Source organism: Alligator mississippiensis, chromosome 1 (assembly GCF_030867095.1).
Source record: "Alligator mississippiensis isolate rAllMis1 chromosome 1, rAllMis1, whole genome shotgun sequence".
NCBI lineage: Eukaryota > Metazoa > Chordata > Crocodylia > Alligatoridae > Alligator > Alligator mississippiensis.
In genome coordinates this window covers 436,098,005-436,115,180 of record NC_081824.1, presented here as the reverse complement: position 1 = coordinate 436,115,180, position 17,176 = coordinate 436,098,005, and the positions used below count along the sequence as shown (strand labels likewise).

General features: G+C 49.6%; 1 protein-coding gene across 1 annotated transcript; it reads left to right on the top strand.

Annotated features, from left to right (window-relative positions):
* Positions 1-526: 526 nt before the first annotated feature.
* On the top strand, positions 527-16,156 carry C1H11orf87 (chromosome 1 C11orf87 homolog). The gene is made up of 2 exons (XM_006265887.4): positions 527-536; positions 15,669-16,156. The coding sequence occupies exons 1-2, from the start codon at positions 527-529 to the stop codon at positions 16,154-16,156; spliced, it is 498 nt and encodes a 165-aa protein (XP_006265949.3).
* The last annotated feature ends 1,020 nt before the right edge of the window (positions 16,157-17,176 follow it).

Genomic DNA, 17,176 nt, shown 5'->3' with positions numbered 1-17,176 from the left:
TTTTGAGCATGTGCAGGATAGCTGGAAAACATGCCATTTCATACAAAAAACTGCCTCGTAACATCCAAATATGATTTTCTTCAATCATGGTGTTCTAGACAGTAGTTATACACAGTAAAGCTCAATTTAAATTTATCACTCCCCAATAGTTATTGCATTTATATTTGCCCTCCCCTCTTAATATTCTTAACGGTCTTTGCTTATTATTTCACAATGCTCAAGAGTGTTTGAGTCATATTCACAGTAAGCATCAGTTGGCATGGTCCTTGCCCTGATATGCTTGCGTTCTAATTGCAGGCCTCATATGATGAAAAGCCTTGTAAAATTTAGTAGAAAGGGGTTAGGAGAGGAAGGCCAACATTACAGTAATAAAATGGCATGGTACTCCAGCAAAGTCCAGTGTACACAACAGTAGAGCAAGCCAGTTTTTATCGTATAAGTGACTTGTGTCTTGATGAAAATGAATTCCTTAGAAAATGATGGCATTGTTTTTGTACTTAACAGATTATTCACTAGCACATCCGAGATGATATCAGGTAAGTGCCAAGAATGAGAGTGTGATAACTTGTCATCAATTACACACATCACATCCTTATTAATAGATTATTATTAATCTATTAGAATAACTAGTAGAAAGGTCCATCTTTAACTCACAGGATCATAGGAAAGTAAGGCTGGAAGGGATCTCATAAGGTCATCTAGTCCAGTCTCTACTCAAGACAGAATCAACCCTGACTAAACCATCCCAGCCAAGTGTCTGTCTAACCTGCTTTTGAAAGTTTCCGAGGATGGAGATTCCACAGTTTCTCTAGGGATCCCGTTCCAATGCCTGACCAGGGCAGTTCCACTTGCTTCATGGGCTTCTCAGAAAGGAGGGTAGAAATGCCTGCTCTTGAGGTTTGCTCCTGGAAGTTTCTGTCATTTAAAAGAAACAAAAGCTCCATAAAAACTATATATGTGAGATCGTCCTGGGATAGAAGCTGCTAATGTTGTTATACTTATGTAGAGAATCAGACTGGGAATGTAAAACCAAATGAACATATGAAACCTGATGGCGGACTACAGTGCTCTCGGTGGCGTGCTAAAGGAGTTCGGTGCACAGGTGGTTTTCTCTTCCATCCTACCAGTGACCGGACGAGGAAGACGGCATGAGAACTGCATCCGAGAAACCAACTGGCGGCTTCAGCAGTGGTGTCTTGAGGCAGGCTTCGGCTTCCTGGACAATGACCCGCACATCACAACGAGGGACATGCTCAGCTGGGATGGGCTTCACCTGTCCCCCAAAGGTAAGCGTGTGTTTTCTACTAGGTTGGCGGATCTCCTCCGGCGGGCTTTAAACTAGGCTCGTCGGGGGGAGGGGAGTACGAGGGCAGGGGAAGCTGTGGACCACCAAACCATGTGGCACCCACAAGGACAGCCTAGCTTGAAGAAGGAGAACATTGGAAACCTGAAAGCCATGGGGAGACTAGCACTACAGAACAGGTAAGAAACAAGAAGGTAAGAAACAATGGGCCCCTTTGGACTCGAAGCGGGGGGGGGGGCAGCAAAGGCACCAGTCACAGGGCTCAAGTGCCTATATACTAATGCTAGGAGCATGGGGAAAAAGCAGGATGAACTAGCGCTCCTGCTTGCACTAAACAGCTATGACTTAGTGGGGCTAACAGACCTGGTGGGATTCATCCCACGACCGGGCGGTACATATTGAGGGCTATAGATTATACAGAAAGGACAGGTCGGGGAAGAAAGGGGGGGGGGGTTGCACTTTATGTCAGTGAGCAATATTCATCAACCCTCATCAAGACAGAGTCCAAGGTTGAGGAAGTAGAAGTATTGTGGGTTAGGTTACATGGGGGGCAAGGAGAAAGGGATTTGGTGGTAGGGGTCTGCTACAGACCCCACACCAAGGGGAAGAAATAGATGTGGGGCTCCTGAGGCAACTCTCGGAGACCATAAAAGCTAAAGAGGCGGTAGTCATGGGGGACCTAAACTACCCGGACATCTGCTGGGAGACGCAAACAGCAAGGTCCCATCACTCACGCAGGTTTCTAACCTGTGTACAGGACCTCCACCTGACACAGGAGGTGCATGGTCCCACTAGGGGGAATGCCATACTGGATCTGGTATTGGCAGCAGGGGATAACATGATAGGGGACCTCCAGATTGGTAGCCATTTGGGAGACAGTGATCACCTAATAATAGAATTCAACATAAGACGTTGAGTGGGTAAGGTAACTAGTAGGGTGAAAGTGCTAGACTTTAGGAAAGCTGATCTCAATGCACTCAGGCTATTAGTCAAGGATGCACTGCAGAGTAGGAGTTTTGAAGGGATGGGAGCCCAAGAAGGGTGGCTGTGCCTTAAGGAAACGATCCTTCGGGCACAAAGCAAGACGATCCCCAAGTGAGGCAAAAAAGGGAAAGGGGCCAGGAGGCTTCCATGGCTGACCAGAGAAATCCAGGGCAGCCTAAGGGCCAAAAGGGGAGCACATAAAAAGTGGAAACAGGGTGAGATCACTAAAGATGAATATACCTCCTCTGCTCGTGCTTGTAGGGAGGCAGTTAGGCGGGCCAAAGCTACCATGGAGCTGAGGATGGCAACCCAAGTAAAAGACAACAAGAAATTGTTTTTTAGATATATTGGGAGTAAAAGGAAGGCCCAGGGAGGAATAGGACCGCTGCTAAATGGGCAGAAACAATTGGTGACAGACAGGGGGGACAAGGCTGAACTCCTCAACGAGTTCTTTGCCTCAGTGTTCCTAAGTGAGGGGCACGGCAAGTCTCTCACTGGGGTTGTAGAGAGGCAGCAGCAAGGTGCCAGACTTCCATACGTAGATCCTGAGGTGGTGCAGAGTCACTTGGAAGAACTGGATGCCTTTAAGTCGGCAGGCCCGGATGAGCTCCATCCGAGGGTGCTGAAGGCACTGGCCGACATCATTGCAGAACCACTGGCAGGAATATTCGAACGCTCGTGGCACACGGGCCAACTCCCGGAGGACTGGAAAAGGGCTAACGTGTTCCCCATTTTCAAGAAGGGGAGGAAGGAGGACCCGGGCAACTATAGGCCAGTCAGTCTCACCTCCATCCTTGGTAAAGTCTTTGAAAAAATTATCAAGGCTCACATTTGTGAGAGCCCGGCAGGGCAAATTATGCTGAGGGGAAACCAGCACGGGTTTGTGGCAGGCAGATCGTGCCTGACCAATCTAGTCTCTTTCTATGACCAGGTTACAAAACGCCTGGACACAGGAGGAGGGGTGGATGTCGTATACTTAGACTTCAGGAAGGACTTCGATACGGTATCCCACCCCATACTAGTGAACAAGTTAAGAGGCTGTGATGTGGATGACTACACAGTCCCGTGGGTGGCGAATTGGTTAGAGGGTCGCACCCAAAGAGTCGTGGTGGATGGGTCAGTCTCGACCTGGAAGGGTGTGGGCAGTGGGGTCCCGCAGGGCTCGGTCCTTGGACCGATACTCTTTAATGTCTTCATCAGCAACTTGGACGAGGGAGTGAAATGTACTCTGTCCAAGTTTGCGGATGACACAAAGCTATGGGGAGAAGTGGACACGCCGGAGGGCAGGGAACAGCTGCAAGCAGACCTGGACAGGTTGGACAAGTGGGCAGAAAACAACAGGATGCAGTTCAACAAGGAGAAATGCAAAGTGCTGCACCTAGGGAGGAAAAATGTCCAGCACACCTACAGCCTGGGGAATGACCTGCTGGGTGGCACAGAGGTGGAAAGGGATCTTGGAGTCCTAGTGGACTCCAAGATGAACATGAGTCGGCAGTGTGACGAAGCTATCAGAAAAGCCAAACGCACTTTATCATGCATCAGCAGATGCATGACGAATAGGTCCAGGGAGGTGATACTTCCCCTCTATCGGGCGCTGGTCAGACCGCAGTTGGAGTACTGCATGCAATTCTGGGCGCCACACTTCAAGAAGGATGCGGATAACCTGGTGAGGGTCCAGAGAAGGGCAACTTGTATGATCAAGGGCCTGCAGACCAAGCCCTACAAGGAGAGACTAGAGAACCTGGACCTTTTCAGCCTCCACAAGAGAAGGTTGTGAGGCGACCTTGTGGCTGCTTATAAGTTCATCATGGGGGCACAGAAGGGAATTGGTGAGGTTTTATTCACCAAGGCGCCCCCGGGGGTTACAGGAAATAATAGCCACAAGCTAGCAGAGAACAGATTTAGACTAGACATTAGGAAGAACTTCTTCACAGTTCGAGTGGCCAAGGTCTGGAACAGGCTCCCAAGGGAGGTGGTGCTCTCCCCTACCCTGGGGGTCTTCAAGAGGAGGTTGGATAAGCATCTAGCTGGGGTCATCTAGACCCAGCACTCTTTCCTGCCTATGCAGGTGGTCGGACTCGATGATCTATTGAGGTCCCTTCCGACCCTAACATCTATGAATCTATATTTATCATTAAGAAAAGCAGAACTTCTAAAATGAATTAAACTGGAGAGAAAATTATAGCTCATTCACATCCTTACCACAAGCCAGAGCCAAAGGCAAGTCTAAAACATAAAGCTTTCTTCTGTAACTGTCAGCCATGGAGCAATATTGGAACTACATGCTAAAAGAATATTCCCAACTGTTTGGTACCAGAGGTGTGCAACTGTACTGCTATTCAAAATAAAACAATAAAGCCAGTGGTATAATATGTGGTGAGGGTATGTGAAGTAAGAACCTGAATAGAATAATAATGAATCATGCTAATTTAGTTCTTTATACAATAGTTTAAAAAATAAATAATCACAGAAGTCTGTGGGCAAAATGCGAGCTATTCACTGCAGTGGAGAAAAGCAACATAGAGCCTGGAGCAGAGTAAGCCCATTTCTCTTGGGATATGTTAGTAGGGGAGCTGATGAGAATTAGGTTTTTCATCCCATCAAGATTTTGGAGATTCTTTTTCTATTCTTCCTTGGAATTAATCCAGGATCTTTACAAGCAATTTTGGTAAAAAATGAACAAGAGAGACCTACATGTGTTCCCAGATGACCAAGAGCCTGGTGAGCTGGGTATCACCCCTGTGATGTGAGACAGCCAACTCCAAGTCTCTGCTCTTCCATTCCTCCATGTCAAAATTTCCTCCTGGTAAACTTTTCCCCAAGAAACAATTCAGTGTCAATCATCTGGTGTTTTCTGACAAAAATTCTGTTGTGACTAAAAATTCCTAACCAGCTCTAGTAAAGAATAACATAAATCCCCTATCCTTGCTCTGTGCCCCGTGCCTGGCTAACTCTGCTGCCCAATGAAGAAATAGGCACTGGTATGGTGCCTTAGTTCCTTCACTGGCCTGCTGCTCGAACATACTCTTTTGTCAGGCTGCTAGAAGGTTGGCAGAAAGCAAGGACTGTTACCCAATCGGATTGGGTCAGAGGGGGGCAAAATATGGTCCCTGGTCCGGATCCAGCCCACAGAGAATCTTTGTCCAACCCACGGTGGGTCTCTTAGTCCCACCTAGCCCAGGCATTGTCCAGCCATGGTGTGTCCTGTCACCCCCTGGGTATGCAGTGGGACCATGGCGGTTCCACAGCTGGACTACCTGTCTAGGCAGCACAGGTGGTGGTGGCTCCTTCCAGCTGCTGCCACCACTAGCCTCAGCCCTGTGGTACTGGTGGCAGGGGCGGTGCTTGCCACTCACCCCCACCCCTCCACTGCTGACAGCATCAGTGGCGTTTGCAGGAGTTCCCATTTACTTCCACTGCACTCCCGCTGCTGCCATGCCCCCCCAGCTGTGGGGGGTACACGTTGTTAATGACTGGCGGGGACCTGAGCCGCACAGCCCCACCCTGACTCGCCCTGTGTCTGCTCTAGACTTGCCTACTCAGGCTCAGCAGCAACAGCAGCAGTGGCTGCCAGGCAGAAACTGTTGCTTAGCATGGGGGAAAAGCAGCCCTTCCTCCTTACCACTGCTGGACTCTTTCTGCTGCAGCCACCTGAAGCCTGCACTAGACTGCCCTGTGGCTGCTTTGCACTGCCACTGCTGGTAGTGATGGCAGTAGAGATGTAGGACAGCCTGGCATGGGCTATGGGTGGCTGCAGCAGGAACGACCCAGCAGCGGTGAGGAGGAGGGGCTGCTTTTCCCCTGCGTTGAGCAACAGTTTCTGCCCAGCTGCTCCTGCTGCTTGGCATGGGCAGGTGAGTCTGGAGCAGGCATGGGAAGGGCCAGGTTGGGGCTCTGTGGTGTGGCTCCCCACCAGTACCACGGGTCTGGGGCCAGCAATGGCAGCAGCCAGAAGGAGCCACTGCCACATGGGCTGCCTGTAAGAGCAGTCCAGCTGCAGAGCCACCCCAGCTCCACTGTGTGTCCAGAGGGCAACAGGACACACCATTGGTGGGTGGCACAGAGCAGGCATGGGGCGGGCTGGGGTTGGGGATGTGTCTGGGGCTTCTGGCTGATCCACTCCCGCTGGGGTGAGTGCAGAGTGGGTATGGGGCAGGGCTGGGGATAAGTGTTGGTGGTGGTGGTGGGGAAATGCCACAGGATACGTGGGCTCTGGGCTGTTGTGGGGCAGGAGCAGATGCTGACCAGCTCAGGGGGGTATGCATGGAGTGGCTCCCATGCAGACCCCACCATATCCACAAACCATCCCCCGCAAACCCCACCCCCCACACACAATCACATCCCTACATATATATCACATCCACCCACACCCTCCCTCACACACTCCCACAAACCCCCACACCCCTCCCCACATGTACCACCCCACACCCACGCACTTCTGGGGGGAGCCCTGCTCACTGCTATGTGCATGTACCCCACCATCATATGCACCCACACTCCCCATGCACACCCCATCCCCACTGCCCACACAACCCCACAGCCCCCCACAAACCCCCCAAACCCCCATACCCACCCACATCCACACACACTCCTGCACCCTTCCCCACACCTCACACACACACACACAAACTCCATACCCACCCACCCATATCCCATATACCCCTGCAATATACAAGAGTAAGACATAATTTTGAGCTATTATGCAATCACCTCCATATACACCATACAAACACACACAAATCGGGTCAAAAATATTTTTTTAAATAAAATTAAAATATGTTATTGTCAATGTTTGATTTTTAGTATATAATTTTTTTTTCCCAGTTTCATGATGGTAAACCCCCTTCCCAAAAGGGGTACTTTCAGGGACAAGGGGAGGGACTTCTGGTAGCAAAGGCCACAGTTAGGGGGTGGGGTGTCTGGTTCCAAGATGACTACCAAGGGGTGGGGCACCTGTCAAGGGGTGTGGCTACCTTTGTGGCCCTGACAGCTCACCAAAACTCATTAAGCAGCCCTTCAGCCGAAATAATTGCCTGCCACTGGTTTAGGTCCAGCTCTTGTGAAAAGGGACAGGAGTGGGTAAAGCTCTTCCCATTCTTTCTCCTCACTATATTCCCTTACAGGAGGTTAGTCATACTCTAGCTCTATGAAGGGAAAATAACAATTACAGGACACTGTCTAGGCTGTGAATGGAAGTTACATGTGTGAATTGCATGGGCGATCTGTAAGAGTGGAGTTGCTCGTTATACCAATGTTATTTTACTAAATTGTAAAATTATAGGTTGAAGTGTTCTAGGGGAATACTGCTATCATTTCTCACCTCCAAGTTCCAAGGTTATAAACATATATTTCTACAGAAGTCTTCTGCTTCTGGAAATTTGACACTGCTCTACTTCTTGTTGATGCTTTTTCATGTTGCAGTTTAGCTGGTAGCAAAGAATATTGCATCAAATTCTGCCTTTGTAATTACGCCTACAATTGCCACTATACTTAATGGGTACCTCACGCATTCATCCAAGCACAGCATTTCACCAAACAAGCAACTCAACCAATGTCAAATATTGGAGTGAATGATATGTGGAATTATCTCTGAAATGCATTTAAACTGTGTTATGAGAAACAGATGAGGGGCTGCTAACATAAAATCTGATTTAAATTACGGATCATTATGCTACAACCTCTCTGCCGTTAAACTAAATAACAACAGCAAGGCATTTTTTTTCCTTGTGATATCCACTTCTATTCTTACTCTCAGGTTTTGCCAGCCACATTCTCCACTTTTAAAAAATAATGAAAGTCTGCTCCTTTGAATTCTCTGATCAAACTCTAAACTATTAAGAAGAGCAAAAGGATTAAATCTGAAAGGTCATTAGATTGGCACTACCTTACTAAAACCTATTGTCTATTGGAAAAACAAATAGCATTTTAAATGTGCTGTTACTGATAAAATCCTGCCTTCCTTTTTTTCTCCTTGAATTAATTTTAATCAAATCAACTACTCATCAGTCAACGCATGTACTTTGCAGTTATATAGGCCCTCAGTTGTAATGAAAATGAAGATCCCTATACTTCTTCAATGTGTGCCCTATATAGGTCAGTTAGTTATAAATGCAGTCTAGGCTCAAATTCTGCTGCTAGGGTCATGCTCCACCCCACTGAAATCAGTGAAGGAAACCTTGTTTTCTATATCCCCATTCCTATAACCATCCTTCATCTGAATAACATATATTTGACTTTTCTCATTGCCCAGCATGGTAGTTATATTCTTCACAGTGCAAGAATTGAGGATGTTTGTAAAATAAGGATACAAGTGTACATATAAAATTGGGCTAAAGCTTATTAAGCAGCCTTTCCATAGAGTCATGTAATCCTGAGACAATATCATGCAAACTCTCCTCTTTTCAAAAGGAAAAAAAAAGAAGCTTCTGTACTGGATCAGGGTTTCCTGGACACCAGTTTCTTTGGCCTTAGCTGAATGATTTGCAATTAACTAATGCTCTAGGATACTTATCTACAGTATTTTTGAGAGCTGCAGGATTATAATGTCCAGGATATTACTTGAGCTACTAGTACATAAGAATTACAAATGTACTACTTTTTACATGTAAAATTAGTTCTGTGTGAGGTACTAGGCTACAAGGGCTATTCTTAAATTACTTAGCTCAATAATAGTAATAGAGAGAGGTAGTTAGTCGTGTTGTTCTGAAGTCAGGCGGAAGGCAGAGCAGTGTTAGAGAGAAACCACAGTCATAGCCACAGCCTTTGTCAGATGCTATGATAGCATAGGTTGTTGCTAGTGAAAGCTTAAGTATTTCTGAATGAGTTAGTTTGTAATGTGCCAACCTGCCCTGCTTTCTGTCTATACTAGCTGATGACTCTGTGGGTGTCTGAAAAGTCTTATGTACAGATGGTCCTAATCCCATAGGGAGACTGCAAATCAATATTGGGGTTGGTGACATTCATCAAGTACTTGGGCTGTGTGGCAAATAATGACATCAATCTTTTTGCAAAAGGGATCATGAATTATTCTATATGTAATCTACCACTAAATTAAAATGATGACGGCACAACAAAATTTTTCAGGAAGAGTCATTAATAGCTATGGGCTAATGGAAAACTCTTACTCATAGTAGTCTTTGCTCACATGAGCAATCTCATTAGACTAGTGGTGCTCAACCTCCAGCCTGCAGAGCCAATGTCATCTGGCCCATGGGGCTCCCCACAGGTCTGCAAATTTGGTAGCAAAGGGGCAGCAGCAATTAACACTGTCATTGTTCTCACACCACCTGATTTTTAAGCCCCATGGCCAGATGATGTGGTCCTGTGTACTGGATCAGGCTGACAGGTCTGATCTGCCACACACATGGCCTACCTGGTATGCAGGGCTGGGGCCACGCACCAGATCACACCCACGTGCCAATCCCATGGGCCCACAGATGGATCCTCTACACTAGATCTGGCTATGGACCAACTCTGCACTAGTCATCCTGCCCACAGCCCAGAAAGGTTGAGCACTACAGCATTAGACGATTGCATCAGTGAAGAGCGTCCATATTAGAGAGACTGAACTACCAAAATTAGCTCCATGCTTAATTGGTGAAGTAAAGTCAAGGTGGGTTTTCAATGGCTCAGTAAAGATATAAAGGGCGCTGACAGATGTACAGGCCCCTTTTCTAACTCATGGCATTTTACATAAAGCACCATGAGTTAGAGTGCCCCCCTGACCCAACAGGCATTTGCCTGTTGGGTCGGAGTGGGTGCGGGGATTGAGCCTGCCTGCAGAAGAGCAGCCAGTCAAGGAATAGCCCTTCTTCCCAGCTGAGAAGCCATCCTTCTCCCCAGTCCCACCCTGTCTACCAGCTCTGGGGCTGTCAGTGGGAGGGGAGGGGGAGTGAGCTGCCAGCTGGGGCTTGACCAGCCTCAGTTGGAAGGTAGAGGTTGGCGGGGTGGGTGCAATGTTGGTGGGGCTCTGATCCATCCCCACCTCCATCTGAGGCCAGACAACCCTCAGCCAGCAGCTTACTTTCCCAGTTCTTCCTCCCTTCCTGCTGACAGCCCTGGGACAGGGCTAGGCTACATCAGCCCAGCCCCAATCATGAAACAAATTAACCCTGAGAAATACAAATTCCCTAAGGTGCTCTAATGTAGAGCACCTTCTTTTGATACCTCATTTGATAAGGGTTATTTTTTTGCACAATCAGCTACTTAAAAAGTGCTTTGCAGCCATGCATGTGTATCAGGGTATAGCTATAAAGTGCTTTTAGGGGGCTGATCATGCAAAAAAACATAACTTCTGTTTGTACCCAAAGAGGTTTATTTATTACCAGTGTAAATCCAGCCAAAATTGGCAATTACCAAAGCTTGTAAAGAACATTTCTACCAGCATATGCAATTCTGCATTTTGTCTAGTATACAAATGGCCAATGCAGTATACTTCAGCAGAGGGTGTAACCTCTGCAAGTTGCATAATTGTATATAGTTTGGAGGTAACTGCATCTTAACCAGTGCTCAATTTTACACTTGGAAGCCACCACAGCCTTGAAGATTTGATATTCCTTGTTGTTACGCTAGGTAACTGAAGGATTTTTATCATTTCTTCACGTCATATATCCATTATTTAGTTAATCACAATGCAAGAATTCTGTACAGCTACTGGTATGTAACTACATTACACAGATTTTTTTCCCCATTTGTGAAATTCCTTGTGCTCCAGTTGCAGGTACTTGAATCCCTGTTTCAAATTGACTAATAGCAATTATTAACCAGAATGTAATTAGTGTGCCATTATTCTTCCTTTTCTCTTTAATCCTTCTCTTCTGGTTGGCTCTTGTTTCCAGAACTGTAAAACTATTTGTTAGCAAAAGACACCCACCCCAGCTTTTCACTCCTTTTCACTGAAACAGAAATACTTGAAAATGCACATGAAAGTGAGCAGGTTAAATAACTGCTAAAAATATTTGAAAATGATTTGAAGTCGCACTTCCTCTCACCCTTCTCTACTGCCTGCCTTTCCCTCCCTAGAGCTAAGATCTTCTCCTTGGGATAAATGTTATAGACATTAGATAAAACATTTGTGGTTTCCCTGTTTGTTAATACTGAAAGATGCTCGTCTGTGTCTTCCAATGCAGTTTTGGGATGCAATATAAACATCAGGGATTCTAGTGACACCAAACCTAACTGGTAAGAAGGAGGATGTTGCGAAAGGAGGTGATAGGGACAGCATGCTGTTTTCTTTATGAATGTCCATGCTTTTGCTCTTTCTGAAGATATTTTTAACCATCTGATGACTTTTTGAGTAATTTGCAGTAACTGAGTTTGTAATGGACCAATGTCCACATTACAAAATGACACAGAAGTTGTAACAAAGTGGGGGGGGGTTATCACACTGGGGCCAGAGGCTAAAAATGTAATGTATGTGTAGACTGAAGTTCTTCCAACTCCATTCAGAGCAGGATGAAGTATAAGGAAGCTTTAAGTATAAGGTAGCTGTGTTGTGTTAGAGTGTTTCCTTGTATTGTGGCTGCTAACCTGACCCTTAAAAACTACAAATAATGGGGGAAAAACCTTAATATAAAATGAAATACATAAAATGAAATGAAATAAAAACATATCCTGTGCTTGTTATCCCAACTGCTTTTAAGAGAAAACCAAAAAGGCACTGACTTAACACAACTTGGAAACTGCCTTTAGACCAAGAGAACTGATGATGTGTTTTTAAAGAAAATGACATATTTTTGTGTCCTTTTTTGTGCCATTGGGTATACATGGGAGAGGACAGGACTGAGTTTGTACAGGGAGAAGTACTGGAGCAAGAAGATATGGCATAGAAAGGAGTAGGTATTTATGCAAGATAGGATATTGGGGTTGTATGAGTGCTCAGATATTGTGCCTGTGGTATTAAGTAGGTGTCAGCAGTGATGGCAGCGCAAATGCATGGAGTGTGAAAATGGGGATGCTGACTATATTGAGTGGTTGTGCTAAGTGGCAGAGTTCTTTGGGTAAGTAAATGTGGGTTAGGGTATCCCAGTTCTGGGTTCAACTATATCTTGTCCTCTTTATGACTTCCCCAAGGAAAACCTCTTTCAGTTCTCAGGCAAACATCTTTTTTAGTCAAGTCTGCATATTCCTCCTTATGGCCCTACATTGCTGTTCCCTGGCAGTCCAATGTAATATTACCCCATTGTACCTCAGCTTAATTCAGGTCTTGTAGCTTGTGTTTCTCTGAAGGAAAAGCAACAGTTAACAGGGGACAGTCAGCTTGCACAAAGCTGAGTACTATTTATCTAGGCCAAAAGTATTACAGAGAAAACAATAAACAGAGTCCGCATGTACTTAGTTTATCAGTATTACATATCTTCCACATGGGGTCCTGGATGATGCAACACACAGATGTGCCAGATCATTGTTCCGGTGCGACTCTCTGAGTATGTTTACCTGGCACAATACAGTATTGTGCAGAGATGCCCATGGTAACTCTGAATGAGCACCCTATTTCATTAGCACAACACTCTACTTAGTTTCCGTGTCCCAAATCAAGATTCTTTTATAATTTTTCTTTTATGTTTTTCAGACCTCTGGAACCCCAGAGCAGACCCATATGTGCAATCTTCTTCTAGGGGTCTGAATTGTTACCTGTATTGGTGATCTGCATTAACTACTCCCAGTAAATTTAGCTTCCACAGGACACACATCCATTGAGCTAAGAATACAATTTCATAGACATTTGGGCTGGAAGGGACCCTGGAGGATCATCGAGTCCAGCTCTCTGCCCCATGGGCAGGAAGTCAGCAGGGATCACAGGATCCCAGCAAGATAAGCATCCAAATGTGTCTTGAAGGCATTCAAAGTGGGTGCTTGAACCGCCTCCGGTGGCAGTCTATTCCAAATCTTGGGGGCTTGGACAATAAAGAAATTCTTCCTTATGTCCAGTCTGAATCGGTTGCGGCAGAGTTTGTGACTGTTCAATCTTGTAATTCCTTGAGGCACTCTGGTGAACAGATGTTCCCCCAGATCCTGATGAGCACCCCTGATAAACTTATAGGTGGCCACCAGGTCACCCCTGGGCCTGCCCTTTTCTAGGCTGAAGAGCCCCATGGCTCTCAGCCTCTCATCATAAGGTCTGTTTTCCTGACCTCTGATCATGTGTGTGGCTCTCTTCTGCACTCTCTCCAGCTTCTCCACATCCTTTTTGAATTGTGGATCCCAAAACTGGATGTAGTACTCCAGCTATGGCCTCACCCCTGTTCCCTAGCTGGAGCAGTGAAGGAGGGCTACCCAGCAGTAGCATAACTAGTGTGGGGTGACTGGGACTGCTACCCTGGGCACTGATTTGTAGGGAAAGAGCTTAGGATCATAGGACTAGAGAGGACTCCCTGGCTGATGAAGTCTGGCTCTTCTTCTAGTCAGAGGTGGAATAAGATTTACTGGAGCCCTGGGCTGCCCCTTTGGCCTGTGGGTTAAAAAATTAACCTTGGGTTGCCCCTGTCCATAGGTCTGTGCCGGAGCCGGAGCCCGGGTCCAGTTGTGCAGGATCCTGCACAACATCGCCCTGTGGCTGAGAGATGCCAGGGGTACAGTGCCACTGCCCACCAGGTGTGTGTGGTGCCACTGAGCTCCAGGAACATCCCCGCACCCCACTGCGGCTTAGTTCAGCTGCAGTGGCACCTGCCCAATGTGGAGGATTGCAACCAGGCCAGGCTGGGACCTGGCTGCACTGAGGTTGCCCTGCCAATGGCCAGTGCCCTGCTTCCTGCTGTCTGTGACTCTGGCCGCTCCCAAGGCTCTGGTGCAGTCATGCCCAGCGGCCCACCCGATAGCTGGCAGCTGTGGCCCACCACATTGCTCACACCTGGCTCGGCCACAGGTTTTGTCTGTGCAAAACCTCCCCTGTACCTGCCCTCCAGGCATCTGGGGGCCCCAGCTGGCCTGTGTGTTAATCCACCTATGCTTCCAGTCCTAAACAGCCATATCAAGTAATCCTTTTCAGAAATGTATCAAGTTGTATCTTAAAAGTGAGGAGTTTTTTGCCCCCACTGCTCCATGTAGAGGCTTATTTTCAAAACCTCATTGCTTTGCTGGTTAGAAACCTACCTCTGATTTTTATATGGAATGTATTCATGGTCAGTTTGTACCCATTTGTTTTTGTAAAAGGTGCATAACATGCATCATCTTGATAGAGCAAATCAAATATACCACATGTCTATAGTTTCTGTGACATCTCAGTAGAATAGGCTTTGAAACTGCCTTGCTTCCAGAGCCTGGCATCTATCACACAAGAATAAGGAGTTGCGTGGTTGGTGTAAGAGAGTTAGGAGAATGGGTTTCAGGGTAGGGACTACAGGTGAAGACTTGGGAAATAAGTGAAAAGGAATGAGGCATGGGACTGGGGGCTGGAGGACCAATGCATTGGATGTAGATGGGGAAAGTGTTGGGGAGGTTGAGTGTGTGGGATGGATGTTTGTGAGGAGGTTACATGGCTGGCAGTTGTGAGAGGGGAGGGATTGGACCCTGTAATATTGGTAATGACTGTAGGTGGGGGCTGGAGGACCAGCGGATTGGATTTAGATGGGAAAAACACTGGGGGAGTAGTGGGTGTGGGCACTGGATGTCTGTGAGTTGTGAGAGGGGAGGGATTGGACCATGTAGTACTGGGAATCAGTGCCTTGGCAAAGTTGTCGCGGGGGGAGGGAGGGTTGAGCAGGGTGACTGCCCCGGGGCGGAAGGGCACACTAGGCGCTGCCCAGCCGGGGCGGGGTGCAGATGGAGCTGCAAGCTGCTCACTTGGAGGGGTGCAGAGATGCGGGGGGAGGGCAGCTCCTGACACTGCTGCCCTCCCAGGGCCCCCCAGCCAGGCCGGGCTGCCACTGTGGGCTTTGCCCCGGGTGCCAAACTTCGTTGCTAGGGCACTGCTGGGAATGACTGTAGGTAGGGGCTGGGGGCCGGTCGGTTGGATGTGGATGGGGAAAGTGCTGGGAAGTTGTGGGCATGGGGAAGGGGGTACAAGGATTGCCCCCGGAGGGGAAGGACTGGGGTTAAGTAGGAGAAGGGGGGAGGGTGGGGGCGGGGCGGGGCTGAGGTAAGGGCCTGGGAGGGGGCGGGGGAGGGCACGGGGGTGCGCAGGTGGGCGCGGGGGCGGGGCCTGACGTCACCGGCCGGGCCGGCTATAGGCTGCGCGCTGCGCTCGCGGAGCGGCGGCGGCTCCGGCTCAGTCCGCGCCTGCTGCAGCCCCGCACCGGCTCCGCGCCGCGTCCTCCGCCCGGCCAGCGCAGGTGAGCAGCGGCGGCGGCGGCGGGCGGGAGGGAGCGAGCAACTTGTTGGGCGGCGGGCGGCGGCGCGGGCTCCGCTGGCTGCAGTGCTCACCCGCTGTCCGCTCGCTTTGCAGGCGGGAGCTCCGCCAGCCCCCTGCCGCCGGGGGCCCCCCCAGCCCCGTCCCGGCCTCCGCCAGCCTCCTCCATGAGTGCCCGGCTGTCCAAGGAGCGGAGGCTGTCCCTGCCGCCCTGCCTCGCCAACCGGACCAGCGCCGGCAGCGCCTGCGTGGCGCAAGTGGGGCAGCTCTTCCAGTCCTTCTCGTCCGCGCTGGTGCTGGTCGTGCTGGTCGCCCTCATCCTCGGCCTCGTGCTCCTCTCGCTCGCCACCTTCCACGTCCACAAGCGCAGGATGAAGAAGCGGAAGATGCAGAGGGCGCAGGAGGAGTATGAGCGGGACCACTGCAGCAGCCGGGGCCCGCAGCCCGGGGCCGGGGCCGGGAAGCCCCCCGGGAGAGACGCCCGCCTGGGCCGGGCCCCGCAGGACTCGGGCGCCGCCCGCCCCTCCCAGCCCCGCTTGGACACGGCGGGCGCGGGACTCCTGCAAAGCGTGGTGCTGTCCTGATGGCCGGGGCTGGACGGATCTGGGTCTGGCTCATGCTGATGATTCCTCCCCTGGGCTGCCAAGCCCCCCCTGCCCTCCCGCAGCCCCCTGCCAGCCCAGCCCAACCCAGCCCAGCGCCTGCCACATTGCTGCGCCTCCTTGCCTGGGCGAGCAGGGCCAGATGCGCCTGCTGGACCGAGCCCTGGCTGCCTCCTGCCATGTACATAGCGATGTGGGGGACAGAGACCCCCACCCCAGGCTCTCCATTGTGGCTTGCATATAAACTGCCTGGCCCAGGCAGAGCAAGGTTGGGGGGGAGGGAGGAGAGGAGCCCCTCTGGGTGCTTTTGAGGCTGGCCCCTCCCCTCCCATTGCAGGACCCCTGCCTAGCTGCTGCCTCCCCGCCATGTGGCTCCGCACCTCCCTCCCTCCCATTGGCCGCCTGGACCTCAGCCCAGCTACACACAGGGGCTGTTTTGGCTCAGACCCCGTCCCCTGCCCGGGACCTGCTCTGAGCCTGCTGTTCTCTCCATCGCAGCTGCCAGCTTGCCCCAGCCCAGCCATGGGTGCAGCTGGGCCTCCAGCCCTCCCTCCTCTTGGTCCTGAGGCAAAAGGCAGCGCTGACACCCTGCACTGCCGGCTCTCCCCAGTCCCCCACCCTGGCACATGGCTCCAGCAGCAGCACAGAGCCGGCTTCTACTTTTTTACAGGCATTTTTAACCCTCTTCACCTGTGGCAGGCAGCTGTGAACAGAAGGCACAGGCATCTCCTTCCCCTCCTTGGGTACAGAGCCCCCCCCCCCCCAGCAGCTTGCCGCTAAATCCTGGTCTGGGGCAACTCTTCCATGGAGCCTCCACAGGTCTCTGGGTGGACAAGTGGCTGTTTGCTCCTCTGTGGTGTGGGGGTATCTCTAAAGCGATGTTAGTTACAGGCAATGCAGCTTGGGCGGAATAAGTAAATCAATCCCCATTCTTCTGCAAACCGTGCCTTAGCAGGGTGGCCACTTCTAAACTTTGAAACCTTTCCTGCTGGTCTTACAGCA